The sequence below is a fragment of the Miscanthus floridulus genome, chromosome 6 (genome assembly GCF_019320115.1).
Source record: "Miscanthus floridulus cultivar M001 chromosome 6, ASM1932011v1, whole genome shotgun sequence".
NCBI classification, from domain to species: Eukaryota; Viridiplantae; Streptophyta; class Magnoliopsida; order Poales; family Poaceae; genus Miscanthus; species Miscanthus floridulus.
In genome coordinates, this window is record NC_089585.1 from 28,503,329 (window position 1) to 28,524,847 (window position 21,519).

The 21,519-nt window shown below is 42.3% G+C and overlaps 1 protein-coding gene and 1 pseudogene across 2 annotated transcripts in view; both read right to left on the bottom strand.

Annotated features, from left to right (window-relative positions):
* The window catches only part of LOC136461938 (thylakoid lumenal 17.9 kDa protein, chloroplastic-like), a 37,767-nt gene that overhangs the window by 15,551 nt on the left and 697 nt on the right, over window positions 1-21,519 (bottom strand). Inside the window, exon 3 of one of the 2 annotated variants that reach the window (XR_010760485.1) lies at window positions 20,984-21,360. Coding sequence is in view for 1 of the 2 variants with exons in the window: in XM_066461327.1 (XP_066317424.1) it covers window positions 21,034-21,360 (327 nt within the window). In the remaining variant the exon portion in view is untranslated. Of the gene's footprint in view, window positions 1-20,761; window positions 21,361-21,519 lie in introns of those variants that run through there. The other variant, XM_066461327.1, reaches the window with a different exon arrangement.
* Window positions 414-3,336, bottom strand: LOC136461936 (uncharacterized; annotated as a pseudogene).

Below are 21,519 nucleotides of genomic sequence, written 5' to 3' on the forward strand. Positions count from 1 at the left end.
CACCTTAACTCTGGAACTCCTTTTCAGCAAATAAACGAGTGGACTCGATCTGTGTAGTTGATTTTTCCAAAAAAAAACATGTTAGTAACGTCTGTCCTGATTATTGCTGGATGGGCATCATTTTTAACTACAGTCAGAAGTAACATGTTGAAAAACAATAATTAGGAATTAAGGATTACCACATGTTGGCATAAAATGTGCAGTAATTTGGTTGAATTGCACCTGGCAAATGCTGAGTGATGACGAATTCAAAAGTACAGCTCTGATAACAAATGAGAACAATGACCATGAAAAGCAATAGCAGAATTGACAAGATGAAACCCCAGGCACAGGCATCAGCCATCACTTTTGTAATTTACAGACTCGTCAAGTAATCACTCGTTTTCTATCTAAACCTACAGGCACACAGGATATGATTACATATGGAAATCTGATTTACATACATCTACATTTTACACATGTAGATTTATATAATGTTTTGTCGAACCAAGGGCACCCTTAACTATCCAACATGAAATTTGCACCACCAAGTTTTCAGTAATTTACGTTGAGCAATAGCAAATATTGGGACATAAGAGTTAACCCAACACCAAAAAGGAATTGATTGCATTCCAAATGTCTCTAGAAACAGGCGACCAAAAAAAACTCATCACAATAGGCAATACAAAATGCCGGCCGACAATGGCAAGCAACATCAGACCCCCCAAAAAATCTAGATTCGGTGTTCTACCACTCAGAATATCCTCGCTAGTCAGAACCTACTCATAAACATAAAGGACGTACCCAGTGCAAAGAGCTCCCGCTCTGTGCGGGGTCTGGGAAAGGATGTCAGTGGCAAGCCTTACCCTCGCCTGTGCAATGCGAGAAGACCGCGACTCGAACCCGGGACCTTCCGGTCACAGGCAATAAGACTCTACCGCTTGCACCAGGCCCGCCCTTCAACCTACTCATAAACATACAACAACAAAATCGCCATACACAGCAAATTATGGTACACAGCTTCATAAGCAGGCAAGACCCTGCAACAAAGTCAGATATTCAGATTGGCTGTCTCTCTAATCTCTTTGGCATTGATGTTGCTCCTCAATTCAGCACTCTAGCTCCAATAACAAAATTGTCTCAACTCCGCCGCTGGCTAAAAACTAAGGTGGGTGAAAAAAAAACTGCAGTCATTCTCAAAGGACAACAGCTGCCTTGTCTGGAGTAACATGCTGGAGGACAGTGGCGATCAAAGGCTCATAATGGTCGGCACCAGCACCACACCATGCTGCAAGTAAAAAAATTGTACAGTCTACTTGAGCATGGATGTGTCACTAAATAGAAACACAGGAATAGAGATTGATGTGCATTGTGCAGATTATATTGATTTGCTGATGAACGCACAGCCATGTTTGCATCTGCAACGCACCTGTTCCTTTCATGAAAAGAAAAATTGGCGGTTCACAAATTTCTCCTCTAGGACGGTGTGGGAGGAAGAATACACAGCTATCCTCGTCAACCATTGCATCTGCTCCATGAGCTTGCACCTATCAAGGCAAAGAAAATGGCCCAAAATCATATTACAAAGGCTATTTCAGCAAATAGATATACAATAGTGTCCAGTTCTATAATGAGCTATAATTGGGCAACATATCATATTCATGTGTTAAAAAAAATACCACGTAAACTTCTCTCTTGAACTCAGTTGCTAGGCATTCAATGGCAATATCATCACCAAATGCAGCTGCACGGCCATCTCGGTTCTCATCTATTGTCAGCAACCCCTCCTCTGTGTACTGCAGGGTGATAATGTCATGCTCATCCTCTGCAGAACCAGAAATGGACATGTACTTGGTCCAACTATCACCATTGTCTACAGTGATACATCTTTCCTTGTAGATAGTTTCAGCTGCTATTTCCCTGAAAGGAAGACATGATATATGAGCACATAACTGGATTTTGGAGGCACAGAGAGCTAGCCAGCCTCTGTGGGTGTCACAACTGAACAGGTACAGGAAGCCTAAGCTGATTAGTACTAAACAACTTCAGATTCTTTGATTAATTAAGATGTAGGAGTACAGCTGTACCGGTCAAACATGGGAGTACTAAATGATGTATTGGAAATAACAGGGTGGACAAGCGTTGGCTCCCATTACATCAACACTTGCGTCGCAATACTTAAAAAGACGATTCCATCCTTCATTGACCTTTTTTATTTCAAGGATACAACGCAGACACCTTGTGAGGCGATGTCCTGCATCTCCTTGATGCCAAAGCCCACAAGATTGCATCAATCCGTGCTTGTGAGTGTAATGAAATTCAGGAAGAGCTAAAGAGACATGAACTGCTATATGTAAATTAGCTTAAAAAAATAAACTTTAATAATCTCAAGAAGCCAAGAACACTATTTGGGCGGGGAAACACAGGATATATTCTTTCAAGGTGTTAAGAAAACGACATTGTACGGGCGTATGATTAGACGAAGTGCAAGAATGGCAAAATCATCAGCAAGGCATACGAAAAAGACAATGCATTTAGATCCTAACGTGGCGAGAAAAACAAATAAAAAGATTTGAGCAAGCAGTGAGCAGCGAGCAAGGGCAGATCCGCGAGTCGTGGTACCTTTGGATGCCGAGATCAACGAGCTCCTGGATGGCGGCGTCGAGCGCGTCGCGCTGGGCCTTGGGCACGAGCACCTTGATCTCCTGCACGACGTGGACGCCCCACCCGGTCTTGAGATCCGGCGCGTAGAGGTGCCGCACGGCGGCGTCGACGGCGGCCTTGTCGTCCTCCCCCGCGGCGGTGTAGACCTCGGCGAATCGGCGCACGGCGCGGTGCCTGAGCTCGCGCGCGTCGGCCTTGGCAGCGGCGGCCGTCCGCGCGGCGGTGAAGAGGCAGTTGCCATCGGCGTCGACCTCCCCGCCGTGGTCGAGGCGGAAGACGACCACGGGCGCCGGCGCAGGCCAGAGCCTCAGCCCTCGGCGCCCGGCGAGGAGGGCTTCCACGCGACGCCGCGCTCCCAGATCCGGTGGAGGCGGCGGCGCTGCTGGTCCTCGAGCGCCCAGACCGCGTCCCAGCCCGTGGGCGAGGTGGAGGGCTCGTGGGAGGCGGCCGGGGCCGGGGTGGACCAGGACGAGGAGCGGCAGGCGGCGGAGCGGGGGCTGGGGACGGAGGAGGCAGGGCCTCGGCGACGGCGGCGGCGGAAGGGTCGCAGAGAAGCTTGCCCATTTCGATTAGGGTTTCTCTCTCCTCCGCTTCTTCCTCCTCGCCCTTTCCTCTTCCTTGTTAGGTGGCGGCGCGCTCTTTCTCTTCTTTCTTTTCGCTTTCTTTTTTGCGGTCAGAAGCGACAGGCGGGGGGACGCGGGACGCCGGCGATGTGCTGGGGAAAATGGTGAAATAGCCGTTGGGTAAGAGGTGGGTGGCCACGTGGGGAGGAGTGAGTGGTTGTGGTGATTGTGCCGCCGGCGCACCGTAGAAGTGACCGTTGCTGGCTGATCTGGCTGGTATCATGACGTGTGGAGCCAGCTGGACCACAATTACCATCTACTCCTACCCATTACGAGTTTACGACCCTGGATTTGTAGAATCTTCATTAATGGTACCAACTCAACTCTCCGTCCTCCTATCTACTCTTGGGTTGTCCATTCTTAAAATCTTATACACCAATAATTTAGCTAACAATTTTTAATTATTATAATACAAAAATAATATAGTTAGATTTGTAATTAAATATAGTATCTAATCACCGTATATTTATAGGTAAGATAATATAACATTAAATAAATAGTTAAAATCTAATTTGGGAGATTGTATCATATCAAGGTGTGTTTTATAAAAAGAAATGGAGTAATAGTATACAATTGCAAAATCCGGTCTCAGTGAAAAGCGTCATCTAAGTTTTATCTCAACCTAATAGCTTGTTACTTAGACATTTTTTATGACATGATAAGGTTTTTAATAAGAATGACAAGTGTAATTTGGGAGATCCTATCATATCAAGCCGCATTAGCACCACATGCATAGCCTCGTCTCTGGGCCAACAACTGGTACAAAGCATGTGTACATGAGTGAAAGTGGAGCTGATAATTCTCCGATCCGAATCTGAATTTTGAGGATACAAGGAAGAACTTTTAGTATCTATGCAGATACGGATAATCCAAATCCGAGTGTGTCTAGATGCGGGGTAGGATATGGAATCGACAAAATCTAGGGATATGGTTTATCTATAAATTCTATGCGGATTATTCGATGTTTAAAATAGAATATCCGATAATTTATCCTCCTAAAACCAGAGTAATTCACCAGAGTAATTCAGGATCCGCGCTCTCCCAGCTCTCCTATGCACTGTTTGCATACGACACACCATTTGCGCGTTGACAGGCTATAGAGTAGGCTCTTCGTTGTGTTATTATTCTGGCTACATCTCCTATAATTCTTGGATAATGTAATATAAAAAATCATTGAATTTTTTTCATGAAAATGGTACGTACAAAATATATTTTTAGAGTACTCCCTTCGTCCCTGAATGTCTGTCGATTTTCTTCCCGAGAAACAACTTTAACTAAATATGTATTAAAAATATTAATATTTATGATACATAATTAGTATCATTGGATAGATATTTGAATTTAGTTTTTGAATAAATTTATTTGAAGATAGAAATGTTGCATGTGTTTTTTTATAAATCGAGTCAAAGTTATCGGCACGTAAATCGTGGCGACAAACATTTTGGGACAGAGGCCATACATTTTACCGGTAGTCCTCAAACTTGTCTCAAGTTCTTAGGCGGTGTTTGGTTGTCCCTCCTAAATTTTAGTCGTTGTCCAATCGAATGGTTGACACATGCATAGAGTATTAAATATAGACTAATTACGAATCTAATTGCATAGTTTACGACTAATTTACTAGATTGATCTTTTAAGCCTAATTAGTCCATGATTTGACAATGCGGTGCTACAGTAAACATGTGCTAATTATGGGTTAATTAGGCTTAAAAATTCATCTCGTGGAGTACTGACGGATTATGTAATTTGTTTTTTATTAGTATCCGAACACCCCGTACAACATCCTCCCGACACACCTTCTCAATTTTAGTCACTGGATCCAAACACCACCTTATTCTAGTACCGTTACTGCTTGCAAATTGCACACTCGGCTTACTAAACTTGTCTTGAGTTATCATCCCGATACAGGCACATGTAAATTACACGCTCGGCTCCATAAACTTATATTATTGCTCATCCTGGTCTAGCCCCTCCCCTGCATCGTGCTACCTGACCCCGCACACCTACTCCACGCTGCACCACCCTCGCTTTGCAACCCCCGTGCCATGCCCTATGTTGCTGGGCATGATGCTACACCCATGCTGCCACACTAGGACTTGCTGCGCCCGCACACATTGTGCGTTGCACTCACCCTGTCATTCCACATCGACACACCTACACGCGTGCGTTGCCATATTGACTTGCCGAGGCGCCTCGCGCTACTCACATTAGTGTAGGCAAGCATGTCCACGCGAGATGAGCTCATCACAACAGAAAAGGAGGAAAGTCAGGAGGGCGCGGAGCGTGCAGAAGGAGAAGGAGATGGTGAGCATAAGAGTCACACTGTTGGGGAGAGTACGTAGGGGTATTAGTGTCGAGCGTGACTGTCATGGGGCGTGGGCCGGTACTGTGGTGAAATAGAGCAAGCGCGAGTCAAGAAAGGGCTAGAAGGGCCACAATGATGGGGGTATAGCAAGATCTGGCATGGAAGAGCGCGGGTACGACAATATACAAATTTAAGGAACTAAGTGTGTTATTTGATGTACTAGGACATTAATGAGAACTAAAAATAAGTTTAGGGATCCCAGTGTATAAGTGTAAAGAGCCGAGTGTGCAATTTTCAGATATGAGGACTAGAATGAAAACTCGGGACAAATTCAAGGACCATGAACAAAATTTACTTTTTTTGTCACGATCGAACGAAGAAAACCAATAAATATAGTCTGATAGTCGTGGGCGGTGGACCGTGTTAACACCGGATTTTGGTCGACTCTGGAGGATGATAGGTGGACCCGCATGCGGGAAAAAGGATATTCGGCAAACAAAACGAGCGGTCGGCTAAATGCTTGTGCAGTCGGTTACTTCAGAAGGTGGTGACTCCATTCGGGAAAGCAGAAGATGGCAGGCAAAGTCGATCGAAAAGATGAAAGTTGTAATAATAAAGGACTCTAAGAGTTTAGGGCAAGGAATCGTAGTTTCCAAGTTTATTTAAGATTTCTTTTGTAAATCGTAGTCTTTTAGGACTCGTGTTTTGTCTAGGGTATAAATATTGGTCCTCGACCATTGTAATGGGAGTTCACAACCAAATCAATACAACCGGCCCCATGCCAACTTTCGAGTCCTTTTGTCATGTCGTCGAGTTCTTCGAGAGGAGTCATCGATCCGTCGACCTCCGTAAGTTCCGACAACCTTGTTATCATGTTTAGTATCATGCGGTGGATTTAGACGTGATGCAAGTAGTCTTGTTTGTTTTCAACGATCATGCGGCGGATCTTTGCTTGACAATCAAGAAGTCTTTGCTTATGCTTTGTTTATGAGTAGATACCGTGCGGCAGGCGTTTGCTCAATATGCTTAGTAAAAGCAAGACAGTTATCGGCTCTATTAGATACGGCAATATCTAAATAGATTCATTAAGTTATCCTGTGTTGCATGTTTTAAATATTCCATATATTTGTAACACACTTCTGTCCAATCTAGATTAATATTGTTCGGTCCTCTCTTATGGTTTTATTCGCGCTTCAATGATCATTGCTTTTCATATTACCTTTGCAAATAAATAACATGCTCATAATGGCTGAATTATTTTAATCTAGATTGTCACATGTCATGGGTTCATGCATGTTAATTACGTTTAAGCTTTAATGAAACTAGGTGTCGTGCGGCAGATGAACGTTTTAGATTAGTTTAATCGTGTTTATTTGCATGTTCCTTCTTCATGGACCCCAACTCGGCTGGACTGTTGAGCTTGGTTATGCATTAACTCATAATTAATTTCACTTGTTCAAACATGTCTTCCCATGCACATGCATTCGACAATCGGATCTTTACATGTGCTCATCTTACGATTAGCTGAATGGTTTATAAACTTGTTGGCAGACAGCTTCCTATAGCTGTATGTCGTTGTAAGTGGCTTCAGGGCCGTATATATGGAACTGTCTGATCTCACCCGATATGTTCCGGTTTGACATTTAACTGTTTTATCCCTTGTCAGTTTTTTCAGGTCAAACTGACTGGCACGTTTCCGGATCACGAAGCACCCAAGGACCCGATTGAAGCCACGCTTTCCGGCTTGCTGTGTGTGAGGCACAGTGTGTCACATTTTGTGTCAACACACTTTTTGGCACGCTCGGTGGGACCATCTGTTAGTTCAAGATGACGTCTAAGATCAACAATGATCATGTTCTGGATGTGAGCATGGCAGAATTGCCAGATAATTACAGGGATTTAGTGCTACAAGCATGTGAGCAATACCAACGGAAGTGTTTGATGTCTTTTTCCAAAAACAAGAGCAACAAAGTGTTTCAAAAGCAGTCAATGCCAAGGGTTCTTCTTCCACATCAAACTGATTACACTGAAGAGGAGGATGCTCAGAAGATGGCAGCCCTGGTTTATAAAGCTATGGGAGAAACCATGACAAACCATCACACAGCTTTTTTGAATACCTTTCGGGCAATCATGATCAGTACTTTTGGTCCAATGGTTGATAAATACTTTGAAGAAAATGTTGGCCCACTCAGTGGGCCGACACTTTTCAATGTTCCAAAACATCAAGAGAAGCCTGTTGGAAAAGAAGTAGCGTCGACTTCAAATATAGGTAGATTGACTCACACTGAAAAGCAATCACATCCCACCTATGGCCAGGTGACATTTGGTACCACAGGAGAAGTGCCACCTTTAGCTTATAGAGTTTCTCCAGCATCAAATAGATTGCAGAAGAATATGTATGGAGATGGGTATCAAGAATTTACTGATTACAATGCTATCAATGCTGTGCCAAATCCAGGGTATAGGAGTGTTTCAGGATTGCCTTCTGGAGTGCAAGTACAAGGAAATCAGGATTCAGGCATTGATGTTTTGATGCACAGGATGGCTGATATGATGCAGAATCAGTTCGGCTTAAAGCCAAAAAATCAATCCTATTCATACAAGTCTCCTTATCCAGAGTGGTACAACAGAGTGGCATTACCTCCAAGGGTGAAGCCTCCAACAGATTTGACCAAGTTTTCTAGTCAAGATGATACTAGTACCATAGAGCACGTCAGTCAGTACTTAATGCAGCTTGGAGAAGCTGCTTCAGATGAAGCTTAGAGGATTTGATATTTTCCTTTGTCTCTTACAAGACCAGCTTTCACGTGGTTCACGTCTTTACCAGCTCATTCCATTGGTACGTGGGCAGAGCTAGAGCAGAAGTTTCATTCATATTTCTACACGGGTACTAATGAGAAGAAGTTGGTCGATCTCATGAGTCTGAGGATGAGAACAAATGAGACACCATTGGAATATCTTCGTAGATTTAGGGAGACCAAGAATATGTGTTATTCTCTGAATTTACCAGATAATCAACTACCTAGAATAGCTATAGCAGGAATATTGCTGAATATCAGGGAGAAGTTGTTCGACATGGAGTTTGATGATCTTGGCCAACTTGCATAGCGTTTAGCAGCTATGAGTAATCAGGCCCAAGGATTCAGGAGAGATAATCACTTTCAGAAGAACAATGCCACTAATGAGGTGTATCAAGGTTTTCTAGAGGAAGCGACTGAGTATATTGATGAAGATGAGATAGCTGCAGCTGAGTTGAATTGGGCAAAGGAGCCTACTCAAGTTAGTCAACGCTGGTTGAAACAACAAAAGGGAACCTATGATTTTGATGTTACTAAGGCAGACAGGCTTTTTGCATTATTGATAAAGGAAGGACACATCAAGTTGCCAGAAGGACATCCCATGCTACGTCCTGAAGGAGTGAAAGACAAAAAGTATTGTGGCTTCCATAACACTAATTCTCACTCTATCAATGATTGCCGAGTGTTCAAAATACGAATCCAGAAAGCTATCTAAGAGGGACATCTGAAGTTTGATGGCAAGATGAGAATTGATGATCAGCCTTTTCCACAAAATATAATTTCTTTCTCTGTGAATATGGTCTCTGCCAATGATCTCAAGGGTAAAGGCAAGATGAAGGTGTTGACTTCTGATAGAGCAAAGAAAAGTGGTGCTGTTGACCCGGATTGGCAAGTCACCAGTAGAGAGCTGCAGCAACGGGTTCGGTTTTAGAATAGCCAAACCGAGAAAGGTCAAACTTCTAAACCCAGAGTTACATCACGTATTTTGCTAAACAAGTGGCAGAGAGAGCAAGAGAAGGAATACTATAAGAAGCAATGGTTTATGAAAGAATGCCGGAGATATGAGGAAGAGATATATCGAAGGGAGCAAGAAGAATACATGATAGAGCAGGAGCAGTCTCATTGGGGTTGTTCATTCTTTAGGCATTGTTGGAATGAAGGCTTGAGGTTGCCTGCTAGAAATAATTGTCTGGAGTGTAGTGCTCAGTACTCCGAGTATAGGCAATCTCGAGTCAACCGCCGTCCCGTCTATGAGAGACTTGGAACGAAGGTTCCTGAAGATGATTGGTGCTTTAAAATAGATGATTTTGAGAATCAGCAAAGGAAAAGATTTGTAGGTCAAGGTTGGACTCACGATAGGGTGCATGATGAAGAAGCTGATTCCTATAGATACGTATGGCAAAAAGGATAGTGGTGTCCTCCAGGCCTGAGGAAAAGTCAGAAAAGAAGAGTTCAATGGTTGAGGGATAGGGAGTTGAAACAGGAAGTTACCGAAACAAAGCAAATATGGCGTCCTAAGAAGAAGCCTAATGGATGTGGTCCTTCAGCTGATGCTTGCATGGCTTTCTTCCTCCCATCAGAGTTTATAGCTCCCGAAAGCCAAGATGTCCAAGAAGAGGTGTACTCTGATTTTGATGAGAGTGAATGTTAGGATTTGATGGCTCAGCTTGAATTAACATAGTAGGCTATTTTTGACAAACCAATCAAGAATCATCACTTGAGACCACTCTATTTAAAGGGATATGTCAATGGCAAGCCTTTAACTAAGATGTTTGTTGATGGAGGGGCTGCTATCAATATCATGCCTTATACTACCTTTAGAAAGCTTGGGATGACTAATGAAGAATTGTTGAAAACTGACATGGTGCTTAGGGACTTTGCTGGCAACCCTTCTGATACCCGAGGTGCTATCCATGTCGAGCTGACTATTGGGTCAAAAACTCTGATTACTACCTTTTTTGTCATTGATGGCAAGGGGGCATATAGTCTACTCTTGGGTAGAGATTGGATCCATGCTAATTGCTGCATTCCTTCAACCATGCATCAAATTCTCATTCAATGGATTGGAGATGACGTTGAAGTTGTACATGCTGATGATTCGGTAAGTGTTGCTGCCACATAATCTACCTACTGGGAATATGAAGGCGTCGATTGTTTCTCTGGAAAAGTGTGGAAAGAAGGTCCTGTAAATGTTTTCAGCAAGGACCAACAGCCGATCCAAGCAGTCGGCTCCCATAGTAATTTTTAATGGGAAATCCTGTCGATGGCAACAAAGGAAAGTTGGGACGTGGTTTTACGTCGGCTGATAAGTTGGAAGAAATTGATGTTGGTGATGGTTCTAAGCCAAGGCCGATGTATATTAGTGCAAAGATAGACCTAGAATATAAATCAAAGTTGATAGGTCTGTTGAAAGAGTTTAAAGATTGTTTTGCTTGGGATTACACGGAAATGCCTGGATTGGATCGTTCCATTGTTGAGCATCGATTACCCATTAAACCTGGATTTCGTCCTTACAAACAACCTCCACGGAAGATATACAAAGAGGAGGTATTGGCCGATGTGAAGAAGGAGGTTGAAAGATTAATAGAAGCAAACTTCATTCGGCCATGCAAGTATGCAGAGTGGATTTTAAATATAGTACCGGTATACAAGAAAAATAGAAAAATGAGGGTTTGCATAGATTTCAGAAATCTTAATAAGGCCACTCCCATGGATGGTTACCCAATGCCAGTTGCCGATTTATTAGTAGATGCAACAGCAGGTTATGAAGTCATTAGTTTTATGGATGGTAATGCTGGCTATAATCAAATTTTTATGACAATGGAAGATATTTCAAAAACAGCCTTCAGATGTCCTGGTCATATTGGTTTGTTTGAATGGATAGTCATGACGTTTGGGTTAAAGAATGCCAGTGCAACTTATCAAAGAGCTATGAATTATATTTTTCATGAGATGATCGGCAAGATTGTAGAGATCTACATCGATGATGTAGTGGTCAAGTCTAGAAATCATGAAGGACATTTAGCCGATTTAAGAAAGACTATGGAGTGCACAAGAAAGCATGGCTTGAAGATGAATCCAAACAAATGTGCCTTTGGAGTTTCGGCTGGTGAGTTTTTGGGATTTTTAGTTCATAAAGGAGGAATTGAAGTTGGGAAAAAGAGCATGGAAGCAATAGACAAAGTTGTGTCGCCAACCAATCTCATAGAATTACAATCATTGTTAGGCAAAATCAACTTTGTAAGAAGATTCATATCCAATCTATCAGAGAGAGTTTTACCCTTTTCTCCTTTATTAAAGCTCAAGAAGGATCAAAAATTTGTATGGGGTGACATACAACAAAAGGCTTTTGATGAGATCAAGCAATATATAAAGGCACCACCTGTGCTGGTACCTCCACAACTTGACAAGCCTTTTAAGTTGTATGTGGCGGCCGATAGCCTAACGATAGGATCGGCCCTTATGCAAGAATTTGAAGGAAAAGAAAGAGTCATAACTTATCTTAGCCGAAAGCTGCTAGACCCGGAAACAAGGTATTCGGCTACAGAAAAACTTTGCTTATGTGTGTATTACTCATGTACCAAATTTCGGCACTATTTGTTGAATGCCGAATGCATGGTAGTTTCTAGTTTTGATGTGATCAAACATATGCTATCAATGCCAATTTTGAATGGAAGAATTGGCAAATGGATTTTAGCACTGTCAGAATTTAATTTAAGGTACGAATCGGCAAAGGCGGTAAAGGGTCAAATTATTGCCGATTTTATTACCCAACATCGGGATCTTTCTGTTGAGGCGATAAGCATTGTGCCTTGGGCCTTGTTCTTCGATGGATCATCTTGTAACAAAGGTGGTGGTGCTGGTATTCTCTTGATTTCCGCACAAGGAAAAACTTTTGAGTATGCGGTTCCTATTGAATTTCATGTTACTAATAATCAGGCAGAGTATGAAGCGTTGCTTAGAGGGCTTTAGCTTCTTATAGAAGTAAAGGCCGTTGCTGTTGAAATCTTTGGGGATTCTGAGTTGGTGATTAATCAACTGAGTGGTCAGTATGAATGCAAGAACAATGTGTTAAGAGAATATTATGAGGAGTGTAGAGAACTTTTGAAGAATTTTCTGGTAGTAACCTTGCATCATATCCCTAGAGAGTACAATGAAGAAGCAAATAAGTTAGCTCAAGCTGCTTCTGGATATCGAGAGAGTCGGGAGGTTTTTGCTATAAAATAAGGTGTTTTAAATACTGATCAAGTAGATGGTGATTGGAGATACGAAATTACCAATTATCTGAAAGGTCTATCTCAAAAAGTTTCCCGAAAACTCAGGTACAAAGCTCTCAAATTTGTGTTCCTTGATGATCAGTTATATTACAAGTCCGTCGATGGAGTATTGCTAAAATGTTTAAGTCAAGAAGAGGCCAAGAAAGTGATGTATGAGGTTCACGAAGGATTGTGTGGTGCACACCAGTCAGCTTATCGAATGAAGTGGATAATTAGGAGAACTGGTTATTTTTGACCGACTATGTTGGAGGATTGTTTTGAATATTACAAAGGGTGTCACAATTGTCAAAAATTCGGCAATATTCAAAAAGTTCCAGCATCTGCTATGAATCCCATAATCAAGGCTTGGCCGTTCAGAGGATGGGGTATAGATTTAATTGGTCAGATCAATCCTCCTTCTAGTAAGGGACACAAATTTATACTCTTGGCCATGGATTAGTTCACCAAGTGGGTTGAAGCTATCCCTTTGAAGAAGGTAACATCAGAGAATATGATCAGTTTTGTTAAGGAACATATAATTCACAGATTCAGGATTCCTCAAACTATAACAACTGATCAAGGAACTCAGTTTACTTCTTCAGAATTCTATGATTTTGCCAAAGATATGGGGATTAAGTTGTATAATTCTTCTCCTTATTATGCACAAGCTAATGGTCAGGCAGAAGCATCAAATAAGATTATGATTAAAATCATCCAGAAGAAGATTGATGAAAAACCAAGGAGATGGCACTTGGTTCTTAATGAAGCATTGTGGGCTTACCGAATGGCTTGTCATGGGTCCATTCAAACGTCTCCCTATGAACTGGTTTATGGGCATCATGCTGTATTACCATGGGAATTACGGTCAGGTTCAAGGCGAGTTGTGTTACAGAAAGAATTGGTAGAAGAAGATTATAAGAATCTGATGATGGATGAATTGGAAGATTTACATTTGATTCGTCTCAAGGCATTGGAGAATATTGAGAAAAAATAAAATACGCGTTGCCAAGTATTATAACAAAAGGGTTAGGCTGAAGCAATTCGCAGAAGGAGACTTGGTTTGGAAAACTATATTGCCAGTTGGAGCAAAGGATAGAGCGTTCGGCAAATGGTCTCCAAATTGGGAAGGTCCTTTCCGAATAGTAGAATGTGTACCTGGCAATGCATACATATTGAAGACTTTATTTGGGGAGGAGTTTACCAGAGCTATCAATGGAAGATTTCTTAAGAAATATTACCCCAGTGTTGAGGTTGGTTCATGAATGTAGATCAGAAAAGCCGATAAAGGGAAAATCGCCTTTAGCCTAAGAAAAAAGATAAGACTGAGAATAGCCGATATTGTTTATATCGCCTTTAGCACAAAATAGCCGATGCAGTTTGCATCGCCTCTAGCACAAGAATGTTTATGCAAGACCGGGGGTTTTCAGCATTTTTCTGATGGTCGCAGCCAGAATTTTGCCGAAAAAATCAAAGAAATAAGTATTCTTCCAAAAGACAAGATTATTTATAGAAGTCCATCCTAATACAAACTACTCCTCAAATAACTTGTTGAGGACGGACTAGGGGTTTGTGGATTTGGCAAGGGCGGCGGCATGATCATCGTAGACCTCCAAACGCTCATTGATGTCGTCGATCTCGTCCGAGCGTCCTCCAGTGAAGCCGACTGGCTGGAAGGAATAGTCTTCGTTGGTTCGGGAGGTCATTGCCACCAGCCCGAGAGAAACGCCAAGGCGCACACCTTGGATGACGGCCTGATCAATACGGCCATCCACAGCATCAAGGCGTGCCTCGGATGTCTTCCCCTGGGCATTCACCTTGTCGGCAACCTTGTTTGCCGCCGCCTTCAGGCGGTCATTCTTCGCAGAAAGAGCTGGGCAGAAAAGAAAAAAATGGGTCAGCAAGCGGAGGAAGCCAGAATGATAAAACCAAATGAAGATATCAAACCGGTGATGGCATTGCAGAGTTGCTTCCGCTGGTCCTCCCATTCGGCTTGCTCGATGCTGAATTCCTTGGAGACGTCGCCTAGCTCCTCCTGAGCCTCGTCCCTCTCCTGGCAAAACTTGAGCGCTTCCTCGTGAGAGTATGGATGGTGTGCATCTGCTGGTTCCACCGGGCCCCAAGGATTGGAGTGATAGGAGCTTGAAGAGCTGGAGGATCCGGAAGGGCCGGATGATGGAGTTCCTGGTTGAGCTGCTGTCGCCGGAGGAAGGAGATGATATTGGCTGGAGCTGATGACCCTTATCCTAATGAATGAGGAAGAAAAAAATCAAAACTAAGAGATGAACAAGAAAATTGCAAGGGGGCAAAAAGCCAAATCGTACCCACGGCACCGGCAGCGCGATGCTCTGCTTCCTTCCGCCTCTCCGTCAGCAGGACGCTTGCCACGGTCACCACTGCTCGCCATTTGCTTTGGTGGAGGTTAGGGTTTTCTTCTGGAATGAATCGAACAAAGGAAGTGGAGGAGACAGATGTGAGAACGCTAAAACGGAGATAGCGATGAAGGCTAACGAAAGGGTCTATTTATAAGCCGAAGCGAAGAATCGTGGCGAATTCCACGGAGTCGTGGGGCGAGAATGCCGAACGATGGAGTAGGGTTTTTCCCTTTCAGCTGGGCCGCTACTGGGCTGGGCCAGGCATGGATTAAGTCGAACGTCGTTCGACTATCTCCCTGATTTGTTGGAGCCAGCATTGTTCAGCTATACCCTCACAACATTTAAATTAGGATTCGTTCGGCTATTGGAAGAATGGAGACAATCGGCTACATTCTAATCGAGTAATTTAAGGAAAAATGCCGATTGCTTTTTCGAATGAATAAAAATATGTAAACATAAAGTTGATTGATCAAGGGACAGAGGATATCACACTTAAGTTTATTACAAGCCCAATGTCTACTTGTTCAGAAGCTGATTGATTGCCTCTATGGCTTCAGTCCTGATTCGGCTAATATTATCTAGCACTTTCTGATCCTCATCTTCAGAACTCTGGATGCTGGATAACTTAGTTTTGATTTGCTGATCTTCTTTGATGGTTGAAGTTATCTTTAGTGAAGCTGCTTCTATGTTCTTCGGCAAATTAGCTATATGGGCCCTGTGAGACTGAATTGTGGCATTCAGTTCGGCTAGTTGAGCTTCTAGTCTGCTTTTTTCATCCTCCATGGCTTTCAGTTCAGGCTCCAAGGTTGTCAAGGAATTTCTTGTAGTCTGGATGTGACAGTGAAGATCTTTAATCTCCAGCTTCTTCAAAGATCTATCCTTCTGCAAAGCGGCCCTTGAAGATATGTTCTTGGTTGCCCTTCTCACTATGGCAAAGTGGTCATCAAGATGGGATGCAGATTCTAGGGGGCCTTGAGAGCAGAAGGGATATCTTGATTAATGAGTTCAAGGAGGTCTCTTATCTGGTCTGCATCCTGAACCAGACTAATGGTATCCTTGTTCAGCAGAATGATCACTTCTTTTAGCCGAGCCTGATTTTCTAGCGATAAGGTTTGTTGAGAAGTAATCTCTTCACCTTTCTCAATGATATAGTCCTCAATAGAGAAGGAGTAGCTGGTGGTCGGTTTAGTGATGTTCTTCTAAAGAAAAGAGAAGAAAGGAGGTGTTAGCCGATTGGGTGAATTTGCTAAAATATAGTGTAAGACAAGGCATTACCTGTTGAACTGATTGATCATCAGGATGGGTTATACCCTGGCTTGCTGGAGGACTTGGCTGAAGGTTCAGAAGGAACGGGTTTGGAGCTTGATCAGGAGAAGTTTCCCTTACCAGTTCATCTAAGATTTCATCTATTCTCAATAAATTAAATGATAATGAGCATAAGGGATAGATGTTATTTAAAAAAAAGAGAGAGGGGGAGAAAAATGAGAATTGGTTGAACGATGTTACCTATAGTCTCATCAGATTTATAAGCCTTTGAACCTTCAGCTTCATGAGTCTCTGAAGCTTCACTGTCATGGATTTTTTTATTTTTGGTAGAAACTTCAGGGGTTGGTTTTACAGGTGTTGAGGTATTGCCTAGTCTGGGAATTTCGACTTGTGGCTGCAATGGAAGTAATGAATGTAGAGGTGGTCAAGTTTACTGCTAAGTGGGGTTGTTAACCTGATAGAGAATAAAAGGTTCATACCTTAAGAGATAATTTGGCTTTCTTGGTCCTTGGTTTCTTGGGTAAGAGAAAATTTTCAGGTGTTCTCCTTTTGTTTTTTCCTCTTGAAGAAGCAGCAGCTGAAGTAGCAGGAGTTCTCATGAGTGCCTTTAAAGGTACTGAATCCAAAGTTGCAGGAGTTTTCATGAATTCTTTAATTTTGGAGCATCAAATCCCAGAGCAGGCTTGGGACCAGCCGAATAGTACTGGATTGCTTTGGCTGGGGGAGTAGACTCAAGATCCTGTGCATAACCAGATGTTAAAATAAGAAGTGAATTCAAGAGCAGGAAATGATGAGCATAATAAAATTACCTCACTATCAGAAGTAAAATCGGGCTACAAGTTTTTGCATAAAAGGATGAACTGATATATTGAAGATATGAGCATGCCATTCTTGCCACCAAGAGACAAAGAAGGGATGAGCAACATCTATTAGCCCAAATAGAGATGGTTCGTATGATGGCAATTCCCATCCTAATTCAAAGATTTTCTTGGCTTCTATTCTTTCTGTTATTACTTCCCTTGACTTTATGATTGTTGAGAAGAGGAATCTTGGGGGCAACTGGCCACATCCTAATTGTCTGGCCACCATATTTGGATAGTAGAATTCATAGGTGGACTGCACTAACCTCCCATGATGAAATTCGACTGGCAGAGTGCAAGGTTTGATAAAGGAGTTGAAGATCTCCGTGGATTCTTGACCTGAACAACCAATTTCATAGCTAAACTTGCAGGGCAAGGTTAATTTTTCATTTTCTCTATAAGGAAACCAGAGCACATTGCCGAATCCTTTGAAAAACAGCTTGAAGAAATGACCGATGTCTATGTCAATGCTGATAGATGATGCTGCTTCCCCATAAGTCTGACAAGCCTTAACCTTTGCTGTACTATCTTCAGCATAGTTAACTGAAGGAAAACTTAGATTGAAGAGGCTCATAGAGGTTATCTGATGCATGTATAGCTGGAGCCACATTTGAATTAGCCACCAGGGACCATTCACACAAGAGATTTCTCCACCTTGGCGCATCTGAAGAGTAATCTGATGCATCATATGATAAACAGACCCTAAGAGATATTTGCCTAGTGGGATCTGAGTGCCTGCAGCTAAGTCTTCAGCCATCACCATGTGATTCAAGGTTGGTTCATTGGATTTTCCACAGAAGATGAATCTGCATAGCCACATATTCATGAAGGCTTTCAATTCTTTGTCAGAGATGGTGCTAGATGTATTCATGTAGTTCTGGATGTATTTGACCCATCCACATCCAGAGCTGATGGCTCTTTGATTACTTTTGCTCTTATACTTATAAGGGTATATTGGTAGTGACACGTTCAAGCCAGTCATCATGAACACGTCGGCTAGAGTGATGGTCATCATACCATGGCCGAAAATGAAGGCATTAATGGTATCAGACCAAAAATGGGAAGTTGCTATCAAAAGGGAATCGTTTCTGGGTGTTTCTGCTAAGGATAATTCCAGACAATGACTGATGTCTTGACTTTCCTAGTGGCTGCTGCTTTTCTCCAGCATTCTCCTGTACTAATTCCGCCATCCAGCGATTGGGGGAAATGGCCAATTCTTGAACGTGTTTGGCCATCGGTTTGGCAAGGTGATCCCAGATTTGAAAGGGATTCTTTGGGTTTCCTTCTCGATAATTTCAAAAGGGTCAGGATTTCCCATTGGGCCGAGGAAATAGGAATCGGGGTTGGCAGCATAGGGGATCAAAATCTGATTCTTGTATTCCTTTAAAGGGTGATTGAAATCAAAGAGGAATAAGCCAAAAGAAGAACGGGAAGATCGAGTGGAAATTGCCGAATATAAGTGAAGTTTACCTCTGGAATTTCATCCTGGGTCACCATTGAAGATTCGAAGTGGGTCCGAGGTTGCGCTGAAAGCTTGAATTTTAGACAGCGGCTGCGGTGTTGAACGGTGCTGACCTAGGAGGAAGAAGGAGCTTGTGGTCAATTTCAGAATAAAACAACTTTTATCCCGAAATTGAGGGGGCAATTGTTAACACCGGATTTTGGTCGACTCTGGAGGATGACAGGTGGACCCGCATGCGGGAAAAAGGATATTCGGCAAACAAAACGAGCGGTCAGCTAAATGCTTGTGCAGTCGGTTACTTCAGAAGGTGGTGACTCTATTCGGAAAAGCAGAAGATGGCAGGCAAAGCCGATCAAAAAGATGAAAGTTATAATAATAAAGGACTCTGAGAGTTTAGGGCAAGGAATCGTAGTTTCCAAGTTTATTTAAGATTTTCTTTGTAAATCGTAGTCTTTTAGGACTCGTGTTTTGTCTAGAGTATAAATATTGGCCCTCGACCATTGTAATGGGAGTTCACAACCAAATCAATACAACCGGCCCCGTGCCAACTTTCGAGTCATTTTGTCGTGTCGTCGAGTTCTTCGAGAGGAGTCATCGATCCGTCGACCTCCGTAAGTTCCGACAACCTTGTTATCATATTTAGTATCATGCGGTAGATTTAGACGTGATGCAAGTAGTCTTATTTGTTTTCAACGATCGTGCGGCGGATCTTTGCTTGACAATCAAGAAGTCTTTGCTTATGCTTTGTTTATGAGTAGATACCGTGCGGCAGGCGTTTGCTCAATATGCTTAGTAAAAGCAAGACAGTTATCGACTCTATTAGATACGGCAAAATCTAAATAGATTCATTAAGTTATCCTGTGTTGCATGTTTTAAATATTCCATATATTTGTAACACACTTCTGCCCAATCTAGATTGATATTGTTCGGCCCTCTCTTATGGTTTTATTCGCGCTTCAATGATCATTGCTTTTCATATTACCTTTGCAAATAGATAACATGCTCATAATGGCTGAATTATTTTAATCTAGATTGTCACATGTCGTGGGTTCATGCATGTTAATTACGTTTAAGCTTTAACAAAACTAGGTGTCGTGCGGCAGATGAACGTTTTAGATTAGTTTAATCGTGTTTATTTGCATGTTCCTTCTTCATGGACCCCAACTCGGCTGGACTGCTGAGCTTGGTTATGCATTAACTCATAATTAATTTCACTTGTTCAAACATGTCTTCCTATGCACATGCATTCGACAATCGGATCTTTACGTGTGCTCATCTTACGATTAGCTGAATGGTTTATAAACTTGTTGGCAGACAGCTTCCTATAGCTGTATGTCGTTGTAAGTGGCTTCAGGGCCGTATATATGAAACTGTCTGGTCTCACCCGACATGTTCTGGTTTGGCATTTAACTGTTTTATCCCTTGTCAGTTTTTTCAGGTCAAACTGACTGGTACGTTTCCGGATCACGAAGCACCCAAGGACCCGATTGAAGCCACGCTTTCCGGCTTGCTGTGTGTGAGGCACAGTGTATCACATTTTGTGTCAACAGACCGACACGACATGAAGGTAGGCACATGATGACATGACACAAAGGTGGTCTGACTTGCTACGAGCGGCAATGAACCGGCATGCCTCGCTTTCCCACGTCCCCTTGTTAACACTTCAAATCTTAGCAGTAAAAAAAAAATACTTCAAAGCTTTAAAGATACAACTTCTAAGCATTGGAAGTTTTATTCCAGTACGTGTGTTTCTTGCATTTTAATTAAGTTGTAGAATTACACAGTGCACAAGACGAATACGCATAGATCCTTTTTTTTTTCTCCTCTTCCAACGGCTATTATACAACTAATGCCCAACTTGCATGTATAGTTTTAAGTTCACGTGCTATTGTTAATGAAAGGTACATGAGAGGTGACAATGGACCGAAATACCGAATCATCATTAATTAGGTTTTTTTTAACACTTTTATGTTTCGTAAGTATGAATTGAAATATATTTTACAATTGTATATTTATATTTTAGTTACTCCCTCCATTTTAAATTATAAGTCATTTCAAAAATCTTGAAAAGTCAAAGCATATTTAGTTTGACCAAAATAATAGAGAAAAATAAAAATATTTATGACATCAATAGATATACCATAAAAATATAATTAATAAAGAATTTAATAATACTTAGGTGGTATCATAAATTATATTATCTTAGTATACAAATTTGATAAAACTTGATATCATAAATGTTATTATCTTATTATATATAAATCTGATAAAATTTGAGATACTTTGACTCAAAAAAAGTTAAAATAACTTATAATTTATAATGGAGGGAGCATGTTATATCTGTACTATTAGACTCATGCTTGCATACATGAGATGACCCAGGCATGAGCTCCGCCACTACCTCTGCTCCCGATCGATCGATGAAGTGATCGATGATTCGTTCTAGGGTGTTCACGGAACGTAGTTGACGTCGTCGGCGGAGTCCATGGAGGACTGGATGTCCGGGGCGTACCATCCGAGCTCCTGCGAGATGGCCGCAATCCTCTGCTTCTGGCCCTTGGAGTCGCCGACGGCGGTGGTGAAGGGGTAGACGAAGGTGACCTTGGTGGCCATGCACCGGTACGCCACCACGCCGGCGTCTTTCTTCACCAGGAACTCCATCACGTCCCGGCCAACACCGCCGTCCATCTCCGCCTCGATGTAGTGACCATATTGAGTGTCTTCATCGACCTTGAAGTCCACGTTACTCTGCGTCTTCTCGATGGCTTGCCGCAACGACTGCAGGTATATACCCGGCCACCACAGGCACAAAAGTACGAGATCAATTAAGGAATCCAAAAGCAAGCATTACACGAGATCGACGTTAATTACGTTCAATTTGGAAATCAAAAGAGCTAGAAATTGCATAGTAATGTTTGCACTTTTATCTGCAGAAAG